Below are 20,415 nucleotides of genomic sequence, written 5' to 3' on the forward strand. Positions count from 1 at the left end.
TTAGTATATAAAATATGTTTTAAGCAAAAGAATATGCCTCCTTTAGTTCTCCTCCATTCACTTACCCCTGTTCCCATGATATTCTAATATATTCCCCAAACCCAATTATGCGTTGTTACGCTGTGGATGGTAAGAGAACAAAAAACTATAGGTCTGCATTGGACAGTGGTTAGGATGACCGACTCACGAGGGCTGACAGCCTCATAATCTTAAAGTTTCCACGAATTGACGTCTGTCTTCACGTAATCTTTGCAGTATTCGATATCATGATAACGCAGTAAAAAATAAAAAATAGGACAATGTTAAAAAAGGATCAGTGATAATACTGAGTACCTTGGGGGCAAGGCCACTGTAGCTATTACAGTAGGCTACATTGTTCCAGAGTAGAAAACTCTCGTAACCAGTTTCTCTCTCTCTCTCTTTTTCTAAATGGAAGTGCATATGCCTCGTTGCCCAGCCTAAATCTTATAAACATAATATCTCAAATTTAACATTGAAAGCGCCCTTTTACCGGGATTCGAAAACCAAAACTATACAGAAGAAAAGAACGAAATTACAAATACTACCATAGAAAACTTATACCAATCATAAAAAACGAGATAATTATCAGGCGTAACTTAAGTAATATTTAATTTCATCTTGCCGGGAGAGGTTACCTCAATCCTATTATAACAATTGAAATTGGTATGAAGTTGCCCCGTGTTTGTTTCATATAGGTGCTACAAGTATCAAAGTCTTTGGGCAGCCTAAACAACTGATTAATCAATCTTATACAAAATATGATTACACATTAGTACTCTATATCACATCTGAAAAAACCGGCATAAAAAAAGTAAGTTATTTCCAACCGTGGCACGATCGTTCTTGGCTTAATCTCTCCTTTCACGTCTCTATCCGACGTCTTTTACATTTCTCTATGTTCGATTAACACCCTGTCGTATATATCTGAATTGTTTTCCTTGATATAAATGCTTTCCTAAACGTCACAAGAGTTAAAAAATTTAGTTGTATGATGATCATATTAAATAAATAGGAAATCAGTTTTTCATTGATTATTTCCAATGAACTCAAAACCCTATCAACCAAACTGGAGTAAAAGGTCAAGAAAAGAGGCATAGAGGTAGCAACCTAAGCCTAAAGACTTACTGCAAAAGTGCTTCTATAAACCCCCTCCTCCAAAGGGAATCAGAGATGTACATATAAATATATATATATATATATATATATATATATATATATATATATATATATATATATATATATATATATATATATATATATATATATATATATATATATATATATATATATATATATATATATATATATATATATATATATATAATATATATATATATATATATAATTCTTTCTTTATAAAACAGGAGAACGAAGAGAAAAAATCCCAAAAAACCCCAGTTGGAAAGAGCTCAATTTTCTACACAAGTGAAATGGGGCAACTGCTAAAAACAAGCGAGGAAGAAGTAAGCACAAAATTCACTGAGCTATGAAAATAAGGCTGTCAAGCCAAGCACTGGGGCACTTTCGGCCATCCAGCGCCCAAGACAATGAAATGAGGGAATCAGAGAGGGCAAGACGATGAAACAAAGGGAGAGGACCGAAGGGAGGGGAAAAGGCAGAAATGTGGGTGCAGCTGAGGGCCGTATGGATGCTGCAAATACCCTTTAGTAATGCCTACAGTGCACAACGCAGGGTGCACTGACTGCACTAGCCACCTACAGGTTGTTGTATGTGTGTTAGGCACATAACTCACATAATACAATTCTTTACTCTTACTTGTGTGGGAGTGAATGTTGATCTTTTAGTGCTTGAGATGAAAACCCATCCTCGTCGCCACTGTTGCATGTGTTAGGCATTGATGGGGAGGAGGATTAGGAATAAGTTAGATCTTATGTATCCTAGCTTGCACAGTCAGTTAGAACAGAGAGGTTACGATCAAGTAAAAACAACTTCCTGAGGTAAGACATGTCATGTCATGGCATGGTCATACAATACACCAGGAAAATGGGTACAAGGAGAAATTGTCGGGAAGACAGGAAATTTACATGATGATGTTAATGCCGGTGGAAAGACTGTAAAACGTCATGTCGATCAGTTGCAGTTATTCAGTACAAATAACACAGAAGTACAAGTTCCAAATACCTCAGACTTAATTCGCTCAGATGTGCAAACTGTTCACCATGGCGTTGAACCACCAACTGCAAATACAGAAGAAAATCTTGCATGAGCTCAGAACACACCTACAGTACTCCCTACCAGAATGAGTACAGGGAAACCTCCTGAAAGATTAGATTTGTAAGTGTCGAGGAACCGTTGTGTTTCTTAGTCACATGTAAAGGGGGAGGAGACTGTTACGTGTGCCTTAATGTAATTGCAAGACGTTATGTAATGCTCATGTAGAGAGCGCGGGAAGAAATGCGTAATTATAATCAGTTATTATAGTTTTAGTATTGAGTCCGACACATAGGCTTCGATCCTGTAAGTTCTACCTTACGTATGTAAGATACGATTCCTTGTACGATGTTCGTATGTTTGTTATGATCCTATACGATACGCTCTTGTTTTGTTTACGCTTGCTAAACCCTTCTCCAAAATGTCCGCTATCCAATAAAGACGCATTTGAGAAACTCGTCTAATTAATCCGATCACATCTACGCCTCCGTATGCACGTGTGAAAAATCTTCGTATGTATGTATGAAAGATCTTTGTATGTATATATATGCATGAAAGATGTTGTATGTATTTAGGAAAGATCTTTATATGTATGTATGTATGTATGTATGAAAGATCTTTGTATGTATATAATGTATGAAAGATGTTGTATGTGTGTGTACGAAAGATCTTTGTATGTATGTATGTATGTATGGGTATGAAAGTTCTTCGATTTCTTCTGATATTTCAACTCGATGACAAAAAAGACCACTAATGGGTCAGAATGTACTACGAAAGGAGTACGGGTTCCACTCATTGAAAAGTAAAGGCATTCATGTGAGAGAGAGAGAGAGAGAGAGAGAGAGAGAGAGAGAGAGAGAGAGAGATTTTGGGGTTAGGGCATTACTGCATATTGAGCACTCAGCCGTTTATATAGGAACGATTTCGGGTAGAATTTAAAATTTCAGACTTGAAAAACTAGCAGGGGATTCATTTCCTAATTTCAGTATCAATTCATCTCGACGCATTACAGGTGCGAGAACTAAGCTGATAAGATGAATACGAGTATACAGAGCATACAGGCATTACGTACATAAATCTCTGACATGCAACCATGCAATAATAATAAAGGGGGGTAAATCTCTCCTAATTCCTTAAGCTTCTTTCTAATTATGAAATGAGCAGAATTTGGTGTCCGTACTTCGCTGTTACTCTTCGGTTGCTAAATCACATATAATAAACATGTTCTCTTACGAAACATGCCAACATGCAGTGAACCGAATAGCAAGCTTACTCGAAAAAAAGAATACTTGTTGCAGAAGGTAACAATAAAAGATCAATAATGCGTAAACGAACTATCCCGCACCTCTTCGCAATCTGAAAACTCTTCCATCTGCGTACTACAAACTCGAGAGAATCAATACAAACAATCTGAAACAAAGCTGCGCAGGAAACGTAAATAACTCCAACTCTATTCGTGATCCGGAAACAAAAAGAAACGTGTAATCCGTGCGCTATAAATATCAAATCACCATACGCGAGGGACCGGGGCAGATGAGCATAACCGCAGCGATAGTCCTTTGTTGCTCAGATGCACATCCGGGTACTCCCAGGAGGAAAGTTCGTGACACGAAGATTCTCTCTCATCGACCGCAGTTACCCATCTCCTGTTGTCTGAAGCGGATGTCCTCTGTAGTTTTCCCCGGGGATTTACGCGGTGAAAACGAGCGGTTTTCCTCCTGGGAAGACCTTGCGCTGACCCCCACAGGAATAAAGGTGATGACGAGAATGTGGAACGAGGAGATGACGAGAATGTGGATCGAGGAATATGACTTATTTTCGGGGTTTTATTTTGTATTTCCTTTTAGTGCAGAGGTCAAAGGGGCAAGCATCCTGTAAAGTCTTCCTAAAGCCTTGGTCAGAAGACAAGAAAAAGGAGAGGGAATAATTATGATACAAGTCATGGAAAACAGAAGCAGGAAGTGAAGGCCAAAAGTCAGCAGTAAGGTAAAGAAGCAGTCGCTGAACTGTATAGTCTGCAGGCTACAAAGTTCTACAAAGTAAATGTAGGAAGAGGTTAGTGAATACACTTCTTCCAACAATACGACTTTCACTACACTAAAGTTTGTTGCTCGTATTTGCAAGTGAGTATGCAAGCGTTTTTAAGTAATATATATATATATATATATATATATATATATATATATATATATATATATATATATATGTATAACTGAATCACGAAAATATGGAACGTGATGAATATATAAATAGACAAAACCAATGAAGGAAAGAGGAACAATGGAGTGCTGCAAGGCCTTTCGACTTATAGTCCTTTACTTAGCGGACTTTAATATATATATATATATATATATATATATATATATATATATATATATATATATATATATATATATATATATATATATATATATTTATATATATATATATATATATATATATATATGTGTGTGTGTGTGTGTGTGTAAATAATGAACAGGACTGTTCCATGTAAAAACACATAGTGAGGCACCCTCTCGACTGCTGTAGCGTAAGGCGTGGCATCTAGCCTTCCTGGATCTATGATGACCCCACAAAGAACAGTAGATCACGGTTTTCGTGAGCGGTTACATTGTAACCCCCACTTCGAAACCTCGTCCTCCTTAACCAAGGATTACTTCGACATCCAACACCTTTCCCCAGAGTTTTACTTAAGGTACTATCCTACCATAAGTTTCCCCTAGCATAGCGTAACCTAACCATTCACTGACACAGCCTAACCCAAATTAGAGAGAGGCTACATTCTCCCACAGACTTACGTCACAAAGGCTAAACAATTTAGAATCTTTTGCTTGTGTAGCAGGTCTTTTGTGGGGAGGAATACCTTTCGTAAACCCAATGTGGATATCAGCAGTTAGGGAAGTTATGACAAAGCTACGATGGTGCAAGGGTTATGCGACAAGAACAAGCCTCTCTCGGTGTTTACAATTCGGTGGTCGGACACTTCTAAAAATGACAATAAGTAGAGCTGCAATATTCTCTCTCTCTCTCTCTCTCTCTCTCTCTCTCTCTCTCTCTCTCTCTCTCTCTCTCTCTTCGTAAAAATATCAGCTGAACCTGTAAAATATTCTTCGAAAACTCATCACACGATCAAGATAATTAGGCAAACTAGGTGGGTAACCAAGAAAACTTTTTCCCAAACGAAAGCCTTTGGAAAGAAAAGGATGACCTTATCTTGCGTAGGTCAAAGGTCATCCACGACGAAAATAAATACCTTTCCCCCTTAATTACTGAATCGTGGATGATCCCCTGAGCAGACAACTCCCTCAACGTAAGCTGCTTCTTACGCCGGCACAAAATGCTCATAAACAACACACCGAAAATAAGCGCAAAGTAAATACAGCGGTGCTAAGGATATTTCAGGGTCAAAATACGGCTGGGGTACGAAAGACGCTGCAGAGAACTATTCACTCTCTCCTTAGCAAGCCCAATGTACAAGCTCCTAACAGATATCAGTATCATAATTGTACTTTTTTTTTTTTTTACTTTCTGCATGCACTGCAGACTTATGAGCATCTTATAAAAAAAAACAGAAGTTGCCGATATTACGTGACAAAAGACACTGACTGCAAATCCTATCCACAATACAAATGTTAATATAATAAACAGGCTAAAAATGCCCCGAAGTTTCTTCGGCGCAATCGAGTTTTCTGTACAGCCGCTACAGCGTATAATCAAGGCCACCGATAACATCTATCTTTCGGTGGTCTCGGTATAATGCTGCATAATGCTGCATGAGCCGCTGCCCATGAAACTTTAATCACGGCCCGGTGGTGGCCTACCCTACAACGTTGCCAGAAGCATGATTATGGCTAACTTACACCTTAAATAAAATACAAATTACTGAGGCTAGAGGGCTGCAATTTAGTATGTTTGATGATTGTAGGGTTGATGATCAACATACCAATTTTCAGCCCTCTGGCCTAAGTAGTTTTTAAGATCTGAGGGCGGACAGACAGACAAAGCAGGCACAATGGTTTTCTTTTACAGAAAAAAAAGTGGTATTGAGAAAATGTTCTTTTATAAAACTTCACGTTTAATTTCAATGATTCTCGTGAATATTTGTTATGATTCTTACTTCAGTCTACAATATCCATGCCTTACTACTGCCTATGATTACTGTCTGAACTAATAAAATAAGAACGCGCTATCACTATTATTCTCATTATCTCTATGCCATGCAATCGCTCAAGATAATTTCGTTATCACAATCATTACCATTATCATGCCCAGGTCATTATCATCATGTCATTTTCAAAATATCAAAAAAAAACTCACCATCACAGTTAATATCATTATATTTCAAATGTCCGTCAATCATAATACTTTTATTGTATAAAATATTCATAACAAGAAAACACCTTATCACTATCATTACCTTCATTAAATTATCTTACATACTAAAAATAATAAATTAACTGTCATTATTTTCACTATTCTCGTAACAATCGGAGCCATCTGAGAGCACAATCCTTCAACATTACGGCGGATTCAGTCACTTATCGCGATTCCTTCGATCCGTAGCCCCCCTAGGGTACCCTAGGACTTCGGGTTCTTGTCCCGCGACGGTACGAGAGTTCCAAAGGACGTCGGTGCTTCGGTCTCTCTCCCCTCAAGTTGCAATTAATCCTGAAAAACAAACGAGATTCCAATTTTCTTTACAAAGAGAAATTTCTTCTCTCTCTCTCTCTCTCTCTCTCTCTCTCTCTCTCTCTCTCTCTCTCTCTCTCATATATCTGTGTGTGGCTCAGTGGTCAAAAGTCACTGTACATCGTTTTTTTAAACCAGGCATCCGACTGAATCCCGCTGGTAACGAAGCACTTAGCAAGCAATTATAATTCCCCTTGGGTTAAGTTATTCCCGAGGTGTAGTGAATCGGATATTAAACGATATTTGTAGCTTTTATATATATATATATATATATATATATATATATATATATATATATATATATATATATATATATATATATGTACATGAGTGTGTAAACATATATTATATAAATATACATACACAAGTATGTATGTATATGTATATATATATATATATATATATATATATATATATATATATATATATATATATATATATATATATATATATACATATATATATTTGTGTGAGAGAGAGAGAGAGAGAGAGAGAGAGAGAGAGAGAGAGAGAGAGAGAGAGAGAGAGAGAGAGAGAAGCATCAGATTAAATTGAAAACAAAACTAAAGAACGCAGACCTAATCATAACTGCCTTTATACACGAGCAACATGCCTAAAACGACCGAAGCTTTATTTGCTATAACAGTGGTTCCTAAAGTTTTAAAGTCACCCCAAAATTCAACTCCAAGTCAACCTGATACTCCCAACTTTTTAGCTTTTAATTTTCAGTACAAAAGAGCAAACAGGACGACTATAAACAAACATATGAACTGTATGGACTCTTCATTTTACATTGGGTAAATAAATGAATGAAGTACAACTCTTAATATAGAAAAAAATTCAGTATCTGATTTTTTCACATTACATTACGTCACACAACGCGGCTTAATATTTTTCATGATGCCTTTTTCGATACCCCCAAGGACTGGTTTTGACACCCCCTGGGGCTACTGAGGCACTACTTTAGGAACACCTGTGCGACAGAAACCTTGGCTTACGCTCCTTGACCCACGAACGGAGACTGACTCCAGCGGCGTTTCTTTCGTTCCGTTTCACAATGTGGTCCTGTCAAAAGTAGAGTGAAACACCCCGGATTTCTTTTTTTCTTTTTCTTTTTTAATTTAAAAGTTAGTGAAAATATACAAAGGGAAATTCCTACCCTCGTCCCGGGACAGGAACCCGAAATCCCACGGGACCCTAAGGGCTACGGATCGGAGGAACAGTGATAAGTGACTGAATCCTTGATAGCGAAGGATCTCATTCTCTGATGGCTGCAACCGTTACGAGAATAGCGACAAAAATGATAGTGATGTTGATTTATTATTTTTAATGCGTAGGATAATTTAATGATGAAGCTCTTGAGAGTGGTAAGGTGTTTTCTTCTCATGAATATTTAAAAAAATAAAAGTATCATGACTGATGGATTTCACAGATCAATGACGCTTTCTTTATTTCAATTGCCAGGCTTTGGGATTCTCTAATTTGTTCGTTCCGTTTCATTTTCATTTCGTTCTCCTAACCTACGCTAGAAAAGGATCACTCACACTGGCCTCTACTCTACAGAAACAAAAACAAAAAATCGGTATGAATATGAAACGAGAAAATCTTCTGCTAAAAAGAAAAGAGAAAACTAAAACAAAGTGGAAAGGGGAAGAGAAAGATATTAAAAGACGAAGAACTGAAGATGACTGAAAGAAAGGAATATAAAATGAAATAGGTCGGGGTGTGGATTGGAAAAGACATTGTATAAGGCTGTTCCTGCACAGGGTTCTCATTCATAATTCAGGCTATAGGAACCTGGGCTGTCGTTTCTTATTCTCTAAAGCCACCCAAGGACGTTATGCATAACGATTATTCACTTTGAATTAAGCAGATTTTTATGTAACTTTTATTAATTATTTATTTATTCGTTCTCGTATTCATCTCTTTATTAGCTAACTGCATATAAAAAAAATTACTGTCTTTATAATTATAGTTGCTTATTACTGCTGCTGCTTATTGCGTCACTTCCTCACACGTGTCACTTAACTTCTTCTCGCAGTGTTTACGGAGGAATCCTGGGACTTTCTGTTCCTCATATAAATTTCTGTAGAACTTGGAGTACAGGGTTCTTGAATAAATTTGAAGAGCTTCCACTTTAGGAAATGGCTTCATCGAATATCACTGCTCCTAATGTTGGTTTCCTCGGCACGATCGAGCGGTTGTTACTGCTCCTCTTCCATACCAATGACCACAGCACACCCCTTCGGCGTGCTCGCCTAAGCAAGGTCTACGGAGACCAGTAGTCCCAAAGCGATACCTACTGCACACTCGACAGGAAACACTCGGATGTCAACTGCATTTTCTGGTTTGGCAGATTTGGAACTCTCCCGCCTGCCTAATGCACCCGCTTCTTCCATGGGGGGATCCTTAGCCTTTGGCCTATTAGCCTTCCACAGGGCAATGGGGCTGCAACCTTGCACAGGAGGTTGGCGTTTACTTTAGTAATGCATGCTGTTAGGCAACCTGTTACCTTTTTCAACAGGGAAATCGTCAAAAATATTATCTAGAATGGCTGGTAGGAGGAGGAAAGTGGCCGAAATAGGTAAAGTAATTAAGGGCTTAGGCCTATATGCGTGGGCGTAAGGGGTGTGGGGCAGAGGGAGCTTGTCACTACTGAAAATTTGGCGAGTAAATACAATTAAATTATGAATATCATGAAGGTGAAGAAATATAAGCGATACACTACAATTTACAAGTCACAAATAGCAAGCGCACTTTTTTAAAAATGAAAGTCAATAAGAAAATAATGTACAACTTTATGAAAGTGAATGATAATAAAATTTGTGTGAAGATAAATTCCAACATGCCCCATCCCCCGCGCACTGATATGTCCAAGGACACAAATACCGTCTTAGGCGCAGTGATTATGCAAACTAATGTACTGGTAGAGTGGTGGGGCTAAAAATGACGGCCGGTTTATCCCTTGGTGAACGAATAGACTCTTTTCTAACGGAAATGTTCTCTACATTTTGTTCACGATTCAACAAATCTCACAACTTTCCCTATGGAGATTATAAATGACATCGTGCAGCCCATGTGACAAATGAGTCGCATCTCGCCCTAATGGTTAAATATGTGGTCTTATTTGCACGGTCGTAACGACTGCCTTCAAGCGAAATTGGTCACTAAAAAAAGGATATAAAAAAAGTAAGTTGGGCAGACGGACGATCAGAGAATCGCCTGAAGCGACCCCTATGTATAGCTTTGCAAAACTCCCATTCAACGTCCATAAACTTTTTATGGGCTTCGTTGCAAATGGGTGTGACCTGCCCTCTTCTTCTTCTTCTTCTTCTTCTTCTTCTTCTTCTTCTTCTTCTTCTTCTTTACCGAAGTAATTGGCGGCAAAATAATGATTTTCTCTGTATCATAAATAAAAAATTATCTTTTGGTTATATTTATTATAAATTTAAATGCCAAGACTATGTTCCAGGTTGCTCGTACCTATAATGAACTGTCGACCATAAAAATGAGAGATGAAAAATAATCATAAAAATAATAAATCATGTTTATACGTCTAAGCGACACTCAGAAATCAACCTTCACAAGGATGGAAACATTTACCAAGTATGTTTTAAATCCATGTGAACCTCATTCCTGCAATAGGCTAATAATACAAGCTTTTTCTCCTTATCGGGACTCTTACATCTTCAAGAAATCTCTTCATATACTTTCAATCCCCTTTTCTTAAAAGCAGAAGCTTGTTCAAGTTAGGCAATAATTCATCTAAACTGCTTCGTTTTTCAAAAAAAATTTAAAAAAATAAAAAAACTGAAAACGAAAATGTACTTGGAATTACGTTGACTTACAGTGAAAGATACCGAATGAGAAGCAAATACATGTATGAAACCATTTACGGAGAAAACAAATACATGTATCAAACCATTTACGGAGAAAACATTTAAGGAACAAGACCTTACACATTGGCAGGCAGAAAGCGAAACAGACAGGTAACCTGAAAGAAATTTAGTCAAATACACAGAAATTTAGACAAGGAGAAAGCGAGCGCTCTGAATACCCGTCGTTGGACCTTGGCTTAAATGGGACAAGCTTTGCTCTGAAACTTTACGTAACATTCACTGACGCGTTTAGTAAAAGAAACATGATTGCGGATTCCCTAAATTGAGAATATAATCTTTAAATAGCTATTTCCCTCATTGTTTGTTTTTCTAATAGTATACCTAAAAACAAAAATGTCTTTTCAAGTCTCTTTCTGCATATGAAAACAAAGCAACGTCATACTACAGAAAAATACACGAAAAATTATTTAAAGATACAAAGAAAATGGGAAAAAAGTCCGTTAGTAACAAAGGTGGCTGTTTAATCAACATTTACTGCAATCTTTCCGGCCTCCTCAAGACTCCTAGCTGCCTGCACCAGACTACCACTACAGTATGATTCGATGCAAGTTTCATTACCTTTATCAATAACTGTATAGATTTATCTTTTAGTGGGTTATACATGATGATTATTCAAGAATCAAATTCTGCCTTAAAGCTGAACTTCATTCTCTCTCTCTCTCTCTCTCTCTCTCTCTCTCTCTCTCTCTCTCTCTCTCTCTCTCTCTCTCTCAGATAAACACATTAGGGAATGAGAACTCCTGAGTTAAAAGGATCTACCTTACATGATGATCAAGATACAAATGTTAAACTATTGAAACGTTCTCATTCTCTAATGTGTTTATCTGAGAGAGAGAGAGAGAGAGAGAGAGAGAGAGAGAGAGAGAGAGAGAGAGAGAGAGAGAGAGAGAGAGAATAATGAAGTTCAACTTTAATGCAGAGTTTGATTCTTGAATAATCATCATGTGTACCCCACTAATGAATATATGTAGATATTAATGAAGAATTATAGGTCGTCAGTGCTGTTTTATTTACTAATTACTGAAGAAGTTATTTTATCTATATCTGTATTGTAAAGTGTGCATGGTGAAAAAAAAAACTCTGTCTAACACATGTTGCGCAAACTAAACGCTTCTTGCCCTAATGAATATTCATCTCTTCTTCTACGGAAGTCGTTAGAAGCAATAAAACTGGCGTAAAGAAAACGGAACATCTGTACATTTGCAAAATTGCATTCCTTTCAGATAAACAAACAAAAATAGATATAAAAAAAATGAGTAAGCCGGTAGAAAAGAAAAAACAAGAGAGAGGGAGGTTGCCCCATATAATGCCATGACAACCGACAATCATGCCATAAGGGAAGCTTCAGGGTCAAGGGAAAATGGGGTTGGAATATACATAAAATAAATTAATATATATATATATATATATATATATATATATATATATATATATATATATATATATATATATAGAGAGAGAGAGAGAGAGAGAGAGAGAGAGAGAGAGAGAGAGAGAGAGAGAGAGAGAGAGAGAGAAATATACTTTACATCGCCCATACTCGCAATTCATTATGAAAGCGAATACTTTATTTTTGTCGTATGGGCAGCCTGTTCTGTCTTGATGACCCAAATATTCATAGAGAAGTCTATTTGTAGGCTTTCGTTTTTCCTTTTACAACAATACTATTACTTCATGCAACTTAAAAATGCATTATGTTACACATTATACACGCCATATTAACTAACAGGGAAATGCTAAGTCTTAATTAACTGGCAATAATATCTGGTATTCCACTGCTATCCAAAAGGCAGGGTGAATGGAACTTTTGCTGGTCTTCAAGCCCTCGAAAAGCACCTACTTAAGTAATTAAGACTGAATTACACAGACTCTCTCTCTCTCTCTCTCTCTCTCTCTCTCTCTCTCTCTCTCTCTCTCTCTCTCTCTCTCTCTCTCTCTCTCGGTTGCATGGAAAATCTGTGCATTTCCCAAAAGCCATTACAAGCAAAAACAAGCACCTGATAAAAGAATGCATTACCCAGAGAGCAACATCTGGAAAATTCTCTGTGTTACCATAGAAACAAGAATGCAACCGAAAAGCGGGTTTATTAACCAAAGGCAGCAATATCAGAAATTCCTCTATCACCCAAAAGGCAAGGAAGCAAGGAAATTCCCTGTATTACCCAAGAAGTCATGATACCAGAAAAAGCTTTGTATCACCAAAGGCCAAGAAAACCTAGAGAAGCTGCACATTACCAAGAAGGACAGAAACCCGGAAAAGCTGCACATTATCCAAAAGACCATAAACCTGGAAATGCTGCGCATTAACCAAAAGGCCATAAACCTGGAAATGCTGCACATTACACAAAAGGCCATAGACCTGGAAAAGTTGCAAATTATCCAAAAGGCCATTGACCTGGAAAAGCTGCATATTACCCAAAAGGCCATTGACCTGGAAAAGCTGCACATTACCCAAAAGGCCATAAAACTGGAAAAGCTGCACATTACCCAAAAGGCCATAAACCTGGAAAAGCTGCACATTATCCAAAAAACCATAAACCTGGAAATGCTGCGCACTAACCAAAAGGCCATAAACCTGGAAATGCTGCACATTACCCAAAAGGCCATAGACCTGGAAAAGCTGCAAATTATCCAAAAGGCCATTGACCTGGAAAAGCTGCATATTACCCAAAAGGCCATTGACCTGGAAAAGCTGCACATTACCCAAAAGGCCATAAACCTGGAAAAGCTGCACATTACCCAAAAGGCCATAAACCTGGAAAAGCTGCACATTACCCTAAAGACCATAAACCTGGAAAAGCTGCAATTTACCCAAAAGGCCATAAACCTGGAAAAGCTGCACATTACCCTAAAGACCATAAACCTGGAAAAGCTGCAATTTACCCAAAAGGCTATAAACCTGGAAAAGCTGCACATTACCCTAAAGACCATAAACCTGGAAAAGCTGCAATTTACCCAAAAGGCTATAAACCTGGAAAAGCTGCACATTACCCTAAAAAACCATAAACCCGGAAAAGCTGTATATCATCCAGAAATGTGCTATAAAAAATTATAAGCTGGACATCTCAGAAACATTACGAGAACCAATGACCAGCTAATCTTAACCTACGAGTAAAGCGCCGTTACTAAACGCATGCAAAGCCAGTGGACATCAGGCGGTACCGCGACAGTGATAAACAGACAAAGGGCGGACCTTACCTTCCGAAGGTGCTGTAAGGACTGCAAAGGACATCGAGTCGAGATGCATCTTTGACGTATCTGGAGCCTTTGAGGATATTCGGTCTTCTGCGATTCACCCAGACAGTGAAGGCCAGCGTTCCAAACAAGAGGAGAAAGCCAGTCTGTAACAGAAGAAAAAAATGGTTTGTAAGAAAAATCGCCGCTATCTATCAAATCTTTGATAATAATAATAATAATAATAATAATAATAATAATAATAATAATAATAATAATAATAATAATAATAATAATAATAATGATAATGCTTCTCAATTGGATTTTTCAGTGGAGGCATAATAACCAAAATCTTGTGCCTGTAACTATAATGTAGGTCTATTAAAAATGATACAGCCAAGGCCACGAGTCAAATCTCGGTAGCCTCGGCTCAGCTCCCATCCTCAACCGAAGTGGGAACTTCGTGGCTTTTTTATTTTCCAAATAATAAAATTTAAAAGAAGAACCAAGAATATAATCATTGTACTTGTAATATTTAATGATGAACAAGTTCGAAAATTTCAACAGTTGAAAAGAAAACACAGCAGCCTCTTCTGTGTGGTATGCCGTGGCTTATGGTTTGGAAGTGTTCTGCATTGGGGTCTTATCCACAATTCAGGAGTTACAAATAGAAATGTGGCAGAGACCGTAGCATATGTTTTTCTGGGAGCACTCGTTGTAAGGAGAAATTATATATATATATATATATATATATATATATATATATATATATATATATATATATATATATATATATATATATATATATATATATATATATATATATATATATATATATATATATATATATATATATATGGAGGGGGCCTCAACATCCAGAAAGCGAGAGTGTGTTAAAGATAAAAGTGGGTGATGCAATGTTGTGTGTAGGCGGTTTGACGCACTGTTGGTGGGTCCTCTATGTAGGTGTATGAGGCTGCTGATGCTGTTAAGCTTTCTGCTAAGGGGTTACATCCAAAATTCACCAATTTAAGTGTGAATGCTTCAGTGATAACACTCTTTTCTTTTCTTGGGGGCCATCCCCTGATAGGGGAAGCGTGTGTGTGAATGTATGTACTGTATGTATGTATTTATATGTGTGAGTGTTATTATTTCAACATCTGACCAAATGAACAAGAAGGGAATGAATTTACTCAACAGTTCACTTTAAAAAATGGGACAAATCTCATCGCAAAAATACTTTTTTGAAGAGTTGACATGAGAAACTGTGCTACGTAATTGGGTTCCATAAAGCAGCAACGTCGAGGAAGTCATAACATCGGAACACCCGACGATAATCATCAACCACATAAATTTTACGGCCTGGTTAATGTAAAAATAAAGTTTGAAAAATAGGGTTGAGGTGACACGCGCTGTGACCAATGTTCGACAAAACTCATTATTATTATTATTATTATTATTATTATTATTATTATTATTATTATTATTATTATTATTAATGATATTGCAATTACTAAAGGAAATTTTTAATAGTACATTTCGATATATCAAAACTGACAGACTTTGACGGCTTTAAATAACAAAATTATGGCAGGTTTCATTATTCACTGTTCTCTTCTTGACATTAAAGTCAAAATTTTATTATTATCATTCCACATGTCGCACATCCACATAAAAAAGGTTAACAAGGAGATTACCTCGTTAAATACATTCACAAAATGGAATGCTCATTTCTGAAAAAGCCAAGATGATAGACAAAAATAAAAAAAACAAATGTAAACAAAGCAACAAGTAAATACATAAATAGATGCACATTACTTAACATAGAAGAGTTAACACCAAGACAACTTTCTTTTCCAGGATTTTTATATAATCACAAGCACTTTCATTCATCGGAGAAAGTTGCTTGATGGGCATTTTTAAGAGGCGAACATCCGGTGATTAAGACACCATAAGAGTTGTGGACGATATTTTGCCCATAGCCAAAACCGCAGCCCACAAATTTTTATCTTTTCCCCTGCCCAAATAACTTTTTTTATTCCTTGAGGCTATGAGAGAGAGAGAGAGAGAGAGAGAGAGAGAGAGAGAGAGAGAGAGAGAGAGAGAGAAAGAGAGAGAGAACTTTTATGAAACCTGTCAACTCTTAATTCATCTGTCAGGTTCGAAAAATGGAATAAAGTTGATTATTACCCAGAACTCGGAACATTATACATGATTCATACATACAAGAATACACATGAACGTACGCACACAGACCCTAAAACATCCACACACACATATACATACATATATATACATATATTGTGACAGATATATATATATATATATATATATTATATATATATATATATATATATATATATATATATATATATATGTGTGTGTGTGTGTCTGTGTATGTATGCGTGCATAATATATTCATACACACACATATATATACATATATATATATTTATATATAATATACACCATATAAATATATATACGCGTGTGTGTTCATACCAAAAGACAGCGCGGGCTAATGAGCAAAAACGCCTGTCATTACCAGAGCTGATTTGTAAAAGTGAGTGAACACACTTGTATCACAAAAACAAAGGTCATCGATACATTCCACTTAGTGACTCGGGGACTGGGAGGTGAGGCCTTCTTTAACAACGAAACTGTCAGTACTAATTTCACCTTCCTGACAGTATTTTTTTTTTATTATTCTACCCCTGTCTGCAAGCCTTTTTATAGTTTTTTTTCTGCAGGGCTAATTGGTCGACAAACATGAAGACCGACAAGATATTTAACTTGTCTTTTGCTAAAAAGATTGATTCTCTTTTTTTTTCATTTAAGGCGGTGCCACGCAGGTAAGAATTTTTGTATCTGTTCTTGTTGCAATACTTTACACAAAGTAGCTAAGTATTCAACCACCAATCCCCCCTTATTTTTGCGCAGTCAAAGTTACGTACGTGTCTAAGGAAACGCACCAATTCTGCCACATTCGCGACCTTATTTTATACAGGTAAATCTTCCAATCATTATCTGTTTTCGACTTACCTTTACGGTTTTCTCGTAGGTGACACCTTCGACGAGAGGAATAAGTAAGCTTCTCCCTTGGCTAAATGTCTCGCTCGGAATGACAGCGCTGTTTCCATGCGGTGGCCTTTCGTTCGTGGACACTTCTGGAAAGAAGAGACTGTTTCCTTGAGGGGAGCCTTCACTCAGAGATATTGTTGTAACGACAATATTGTTTTCATTAGGTGGACCTTTGTTCGTAGACACACCTGGAATGGCGACACCTATTGCATACGATGGTCCATCGTTTGAAGAGACACCTGGAATGCTGACGCCGCTTTCACGAGGCGGGTCTCCTTTCGAAGATACGCCTGGAACGACAAGGCTGCTCTTGTAAGGTGGCACTGCTTCCGAGGATACTACTGGAACATGGAAGCTTCTTCCATGAGGCATTACCTCGTTCATGGATACCACCATTGTCTTCACTGCTAGGATGATTATCAGGTAAGATGTGGGGATTTGCTTCATCTTGAACACAGCTGAAAAAAAAATGAAAGAGGATGATTACTTGCTCAGATGATATGTTTCCACAGATTATCATTGAGTTATGCACTATATTTTACCGCTATAATTCCTGTTTTCTTTAAATGTTGCATATATTTTCCGGTGTACAGATAAGCAAATACTCAATTGCCAAATTCATTCAGCTTTCATCTCTCTAGGAAAAACACTCACGCCTGTCTCTCTCTTTCTCTCATACCTCAGAATAATATCCTCCTTATTTTAGCCAACATCCATTATACCAAACAGGACTCTACATGACACGCAAATCGACCTGTTACAGCTCCAATTACCTTGTTAGAAAAATGCTCCCAACGATGGAAAACTCAAACGCCACGAACCTATTCTTTTGAGGTTATTATGAAACCCATGCAAGACGTCAGGACTGAGAAATGAAGCTGGGCAAAATAATTACTAAGAAACTATCATAACATCACTCTCAGGTCTTCTCGGGTATTTTATAATCAATGGCCTAGATATATTCAGTTTTCTGACATATTCATTACTAGACTAAAAAATAGGATGTCAAAAGGTGAACTTGGTTAAGTTTAACTCAATTTACTGATTCAAAACGGCTACAAAAACTTGCTGCTGGACTCATGACTGGTTTATTTCCCTTAGTCTCGTTACCTGGCTACGAAATAATGGGACGCCTCAATAGAATTAATAATACCTCTCATTCCTTCAGCTGCCTGACACGTTACCGTCTAAGAATCTGTAAGAACTAGCAATAAGAATCGAGACTGGCTTAATTTCAATATTCTTCCCTTACAAGTCTCTCTCTTGCTGTGCACACTGTATGGAGCATCATCCATGCCTCAAGAACTCATTTTCTTTGTCCTATGTTCATAGGGTTTCTTTGTCTGATTCTTACAAGGATACAATAATTGCTTTAAACAAAAGAACCGCAGTTTTTTCTTTGATAAAGTAATCATCAATATCATTGCATGTAAAAGGACGAGGTATGAATTTCTGTTGCAATAAAATCAGGCCACATTTTTTCTTAAAAATCTAAGACTCTCAAAAACAATTTCACAGTTCCAGGTTTTCAATTTTTATTTCGGCTCAGTTTTTATTCGCTGTTTATTAAATTATCAATTTTTCATTTCTAGTTTCATTCCTTAATCTTTCGAGTTCTCTCTTCCTACATACTAGAGCGAACACTGCTATGAGAGCTGATGGTCAGCTCAGTGGTCTGGTTAAACTATTTTAATAATAATAACTGCTTGGATATTCCTAGGCTTGAAATCTTCAGAGATTTTCTTCCAAGTTTAATTTATACGTTTTATATTCACCCATTATTATCTCCTCTTCCACTCATTAATCTTTTCCGTTCCGTTTGTTCTTCTTGCTATCCTTAATATTCTACCTCATGTTTACGAAATTCACTTTTATTTAGCATTATAATCAAGAATATCACACTTATTTATATTTAATATAACGAACATTTTAAGCACAATACCTCAAAAGAAGAGAATATCCAAATCTTGTCCAAAACATTCATATTCGGTTATAAAATGTCCAATAATACTAGTAAGATCAATAATGATATCCTAGTTTCTCATATCTAAGAAAAAAAGCGTGTAGTTAATGTTTTCTTTTTTTGATAGCTTGTGAATTTACCTAGTTTGTTTAAAATCTGTATACTTAATGTTTCGTGGTTTGTGAAAGAGCGGGCATTGCAAATGCTCTTTTCAGTAACCACAAAGCATTTTGCAGCGTTCAAAGTGACATGTAAAAAGAGTAACCACTAACAAGAAAGGACAGCCATCAATTTGTTGCGCTTGAACTAAAATGTAGTCGTCAGTACACAAATATCCCCCTTTTTCTAACCACGCAAACCCAGTATTATTCGTCACACTGTAGGAGAACCACGTCACACTGCCTCACCCGTTTCATCACGTCGTAACCGAAACTTAATCCGGATCACAGTACGGGAAAAGGGATTTCAAAATCCGTGTCACCTGAGGTAAACCAATTTGGTTTCACACCTTTCGCACAGGTACGAGAGGCCCAAAATGCCTCCTCTTCTCCCTTCCGCCTTACAGTAGGGTCTGAAGAAAACTTGAGCTGTTGCTAGAAGCCCCTTTCTCTCTCTCTCTCTCTCTCTCTCTCTCTCTCTCTCTCTCTCTCTCTCTCTCTCTCTCTCTCTCTCTCATGGCCTCCCGGACCTGAAATTGGTCATGGTACTCTATAATCTTAAGAATAACATTGAGAAACATATTTATACAATCAGATATTTCTTCAAGGATTAGAAAGCGTTAAAATAAATGCACCATATCTTAGGTGATAAACAAAATAACTATTGCGTTCTCTCTCTCTCTCTCTCTCTCTCTCTCTCTCTCTCTCTCTCTCTCTCTCTCTCTCTCTCTCTCTCTCTCTCTCTCTCTAGCGAGTTAGGAACCGACTGAATATTGGGCACCAGCATAATAAATCATCAAATAACCCGATACATACATAAATTATAAACACATCAAACTAAACAGGGTCAAATGGAACGAGGTACAAATTCTGTTCTACTGAGGAACCTCATAAGGAAGATCGGAAAGCGCAAAGAAATTGTTACGAAAGGAAAGCCAGGTCGAACGACAAACGATGCCTCGCTGGGAAATATTATTATTTCAGTGCATGTTTGCTAAAGGACGAATTTATGGATCGATAAGTGTGGTAAGTGATGTAAGAATAGCTTATTCATCGACAGTGAAGTCCTCATAACCACTTACTTAAAATCTTACGAAAATTTATGGCATTCTTAGTACTTGAAGAAGGAGAGGGAGGGAGACAGAGATGAAAATTATTATATATATATATATATATATATATATATATATATATATATATATATATATATATATATATATATATATATATATATAGTGTCAAATACACAAGTTCCACG

At 37.0% G+C, this 20,415-nt stretch overlaps 1 protein-coding gene across 3 annotated transcripts in view; it reads right to left on the minus strand.

Annotated features, from left to right (window-relative positions):
* Nucleotides 1–17,490, minus strand: part of LOC136825700 (uncharacterized) — an 87,014-nt gene extending 69,524 nt beyond the window's left edge. For 2 of the 3 annotated variants that reach the window (XM_067082445.1, XM_067082443.1), the window contains exons 1-3: nt 17,225–17,490; nt 16,998–17,122; nt 13,980–14,122 (exon numbers count right to left, since the gene is read on the minus strand). In XM_067082445.1, coding sequence (XP_066938546.1) covers nt 13,980–14,122; nt 16,998–17,122; nt 17,225–17,483 — 527 coding nt within the window. In that variant the 5' untranslated portion in view covers nt 17,484–17,490. Of the gene's footprint in view, nt 1–6,512; nt 6,862–13,979; nt 14,123–16,997; nt 17,123–17,224 lie in introns of those variants that run through there. The other variant, XM_067082446.1, reaches the window with a different exon arrangement.
* Between the last annotated feature and the right edge of the window lie 2,925 nt (nt 17,491–20,415).

Source organism: Macrobrachium rosenbergii, chromosome 39, assembly GCF_040412425.1.
Source record: "Macrobrachium rosenbergii isolate ZJJX-2024 chromosome 39, ASM4041242v1, whole genome shotgun sequence".
In the NCBI taxonomy this organism is placed as follows: domain Eukaryota; kingdom Metazoa; phylum Arthropoda; class Malacostraca; order Decapoda; family Palaemonidae; genus Macrobrachium; species Macrobrachium rosenbergii.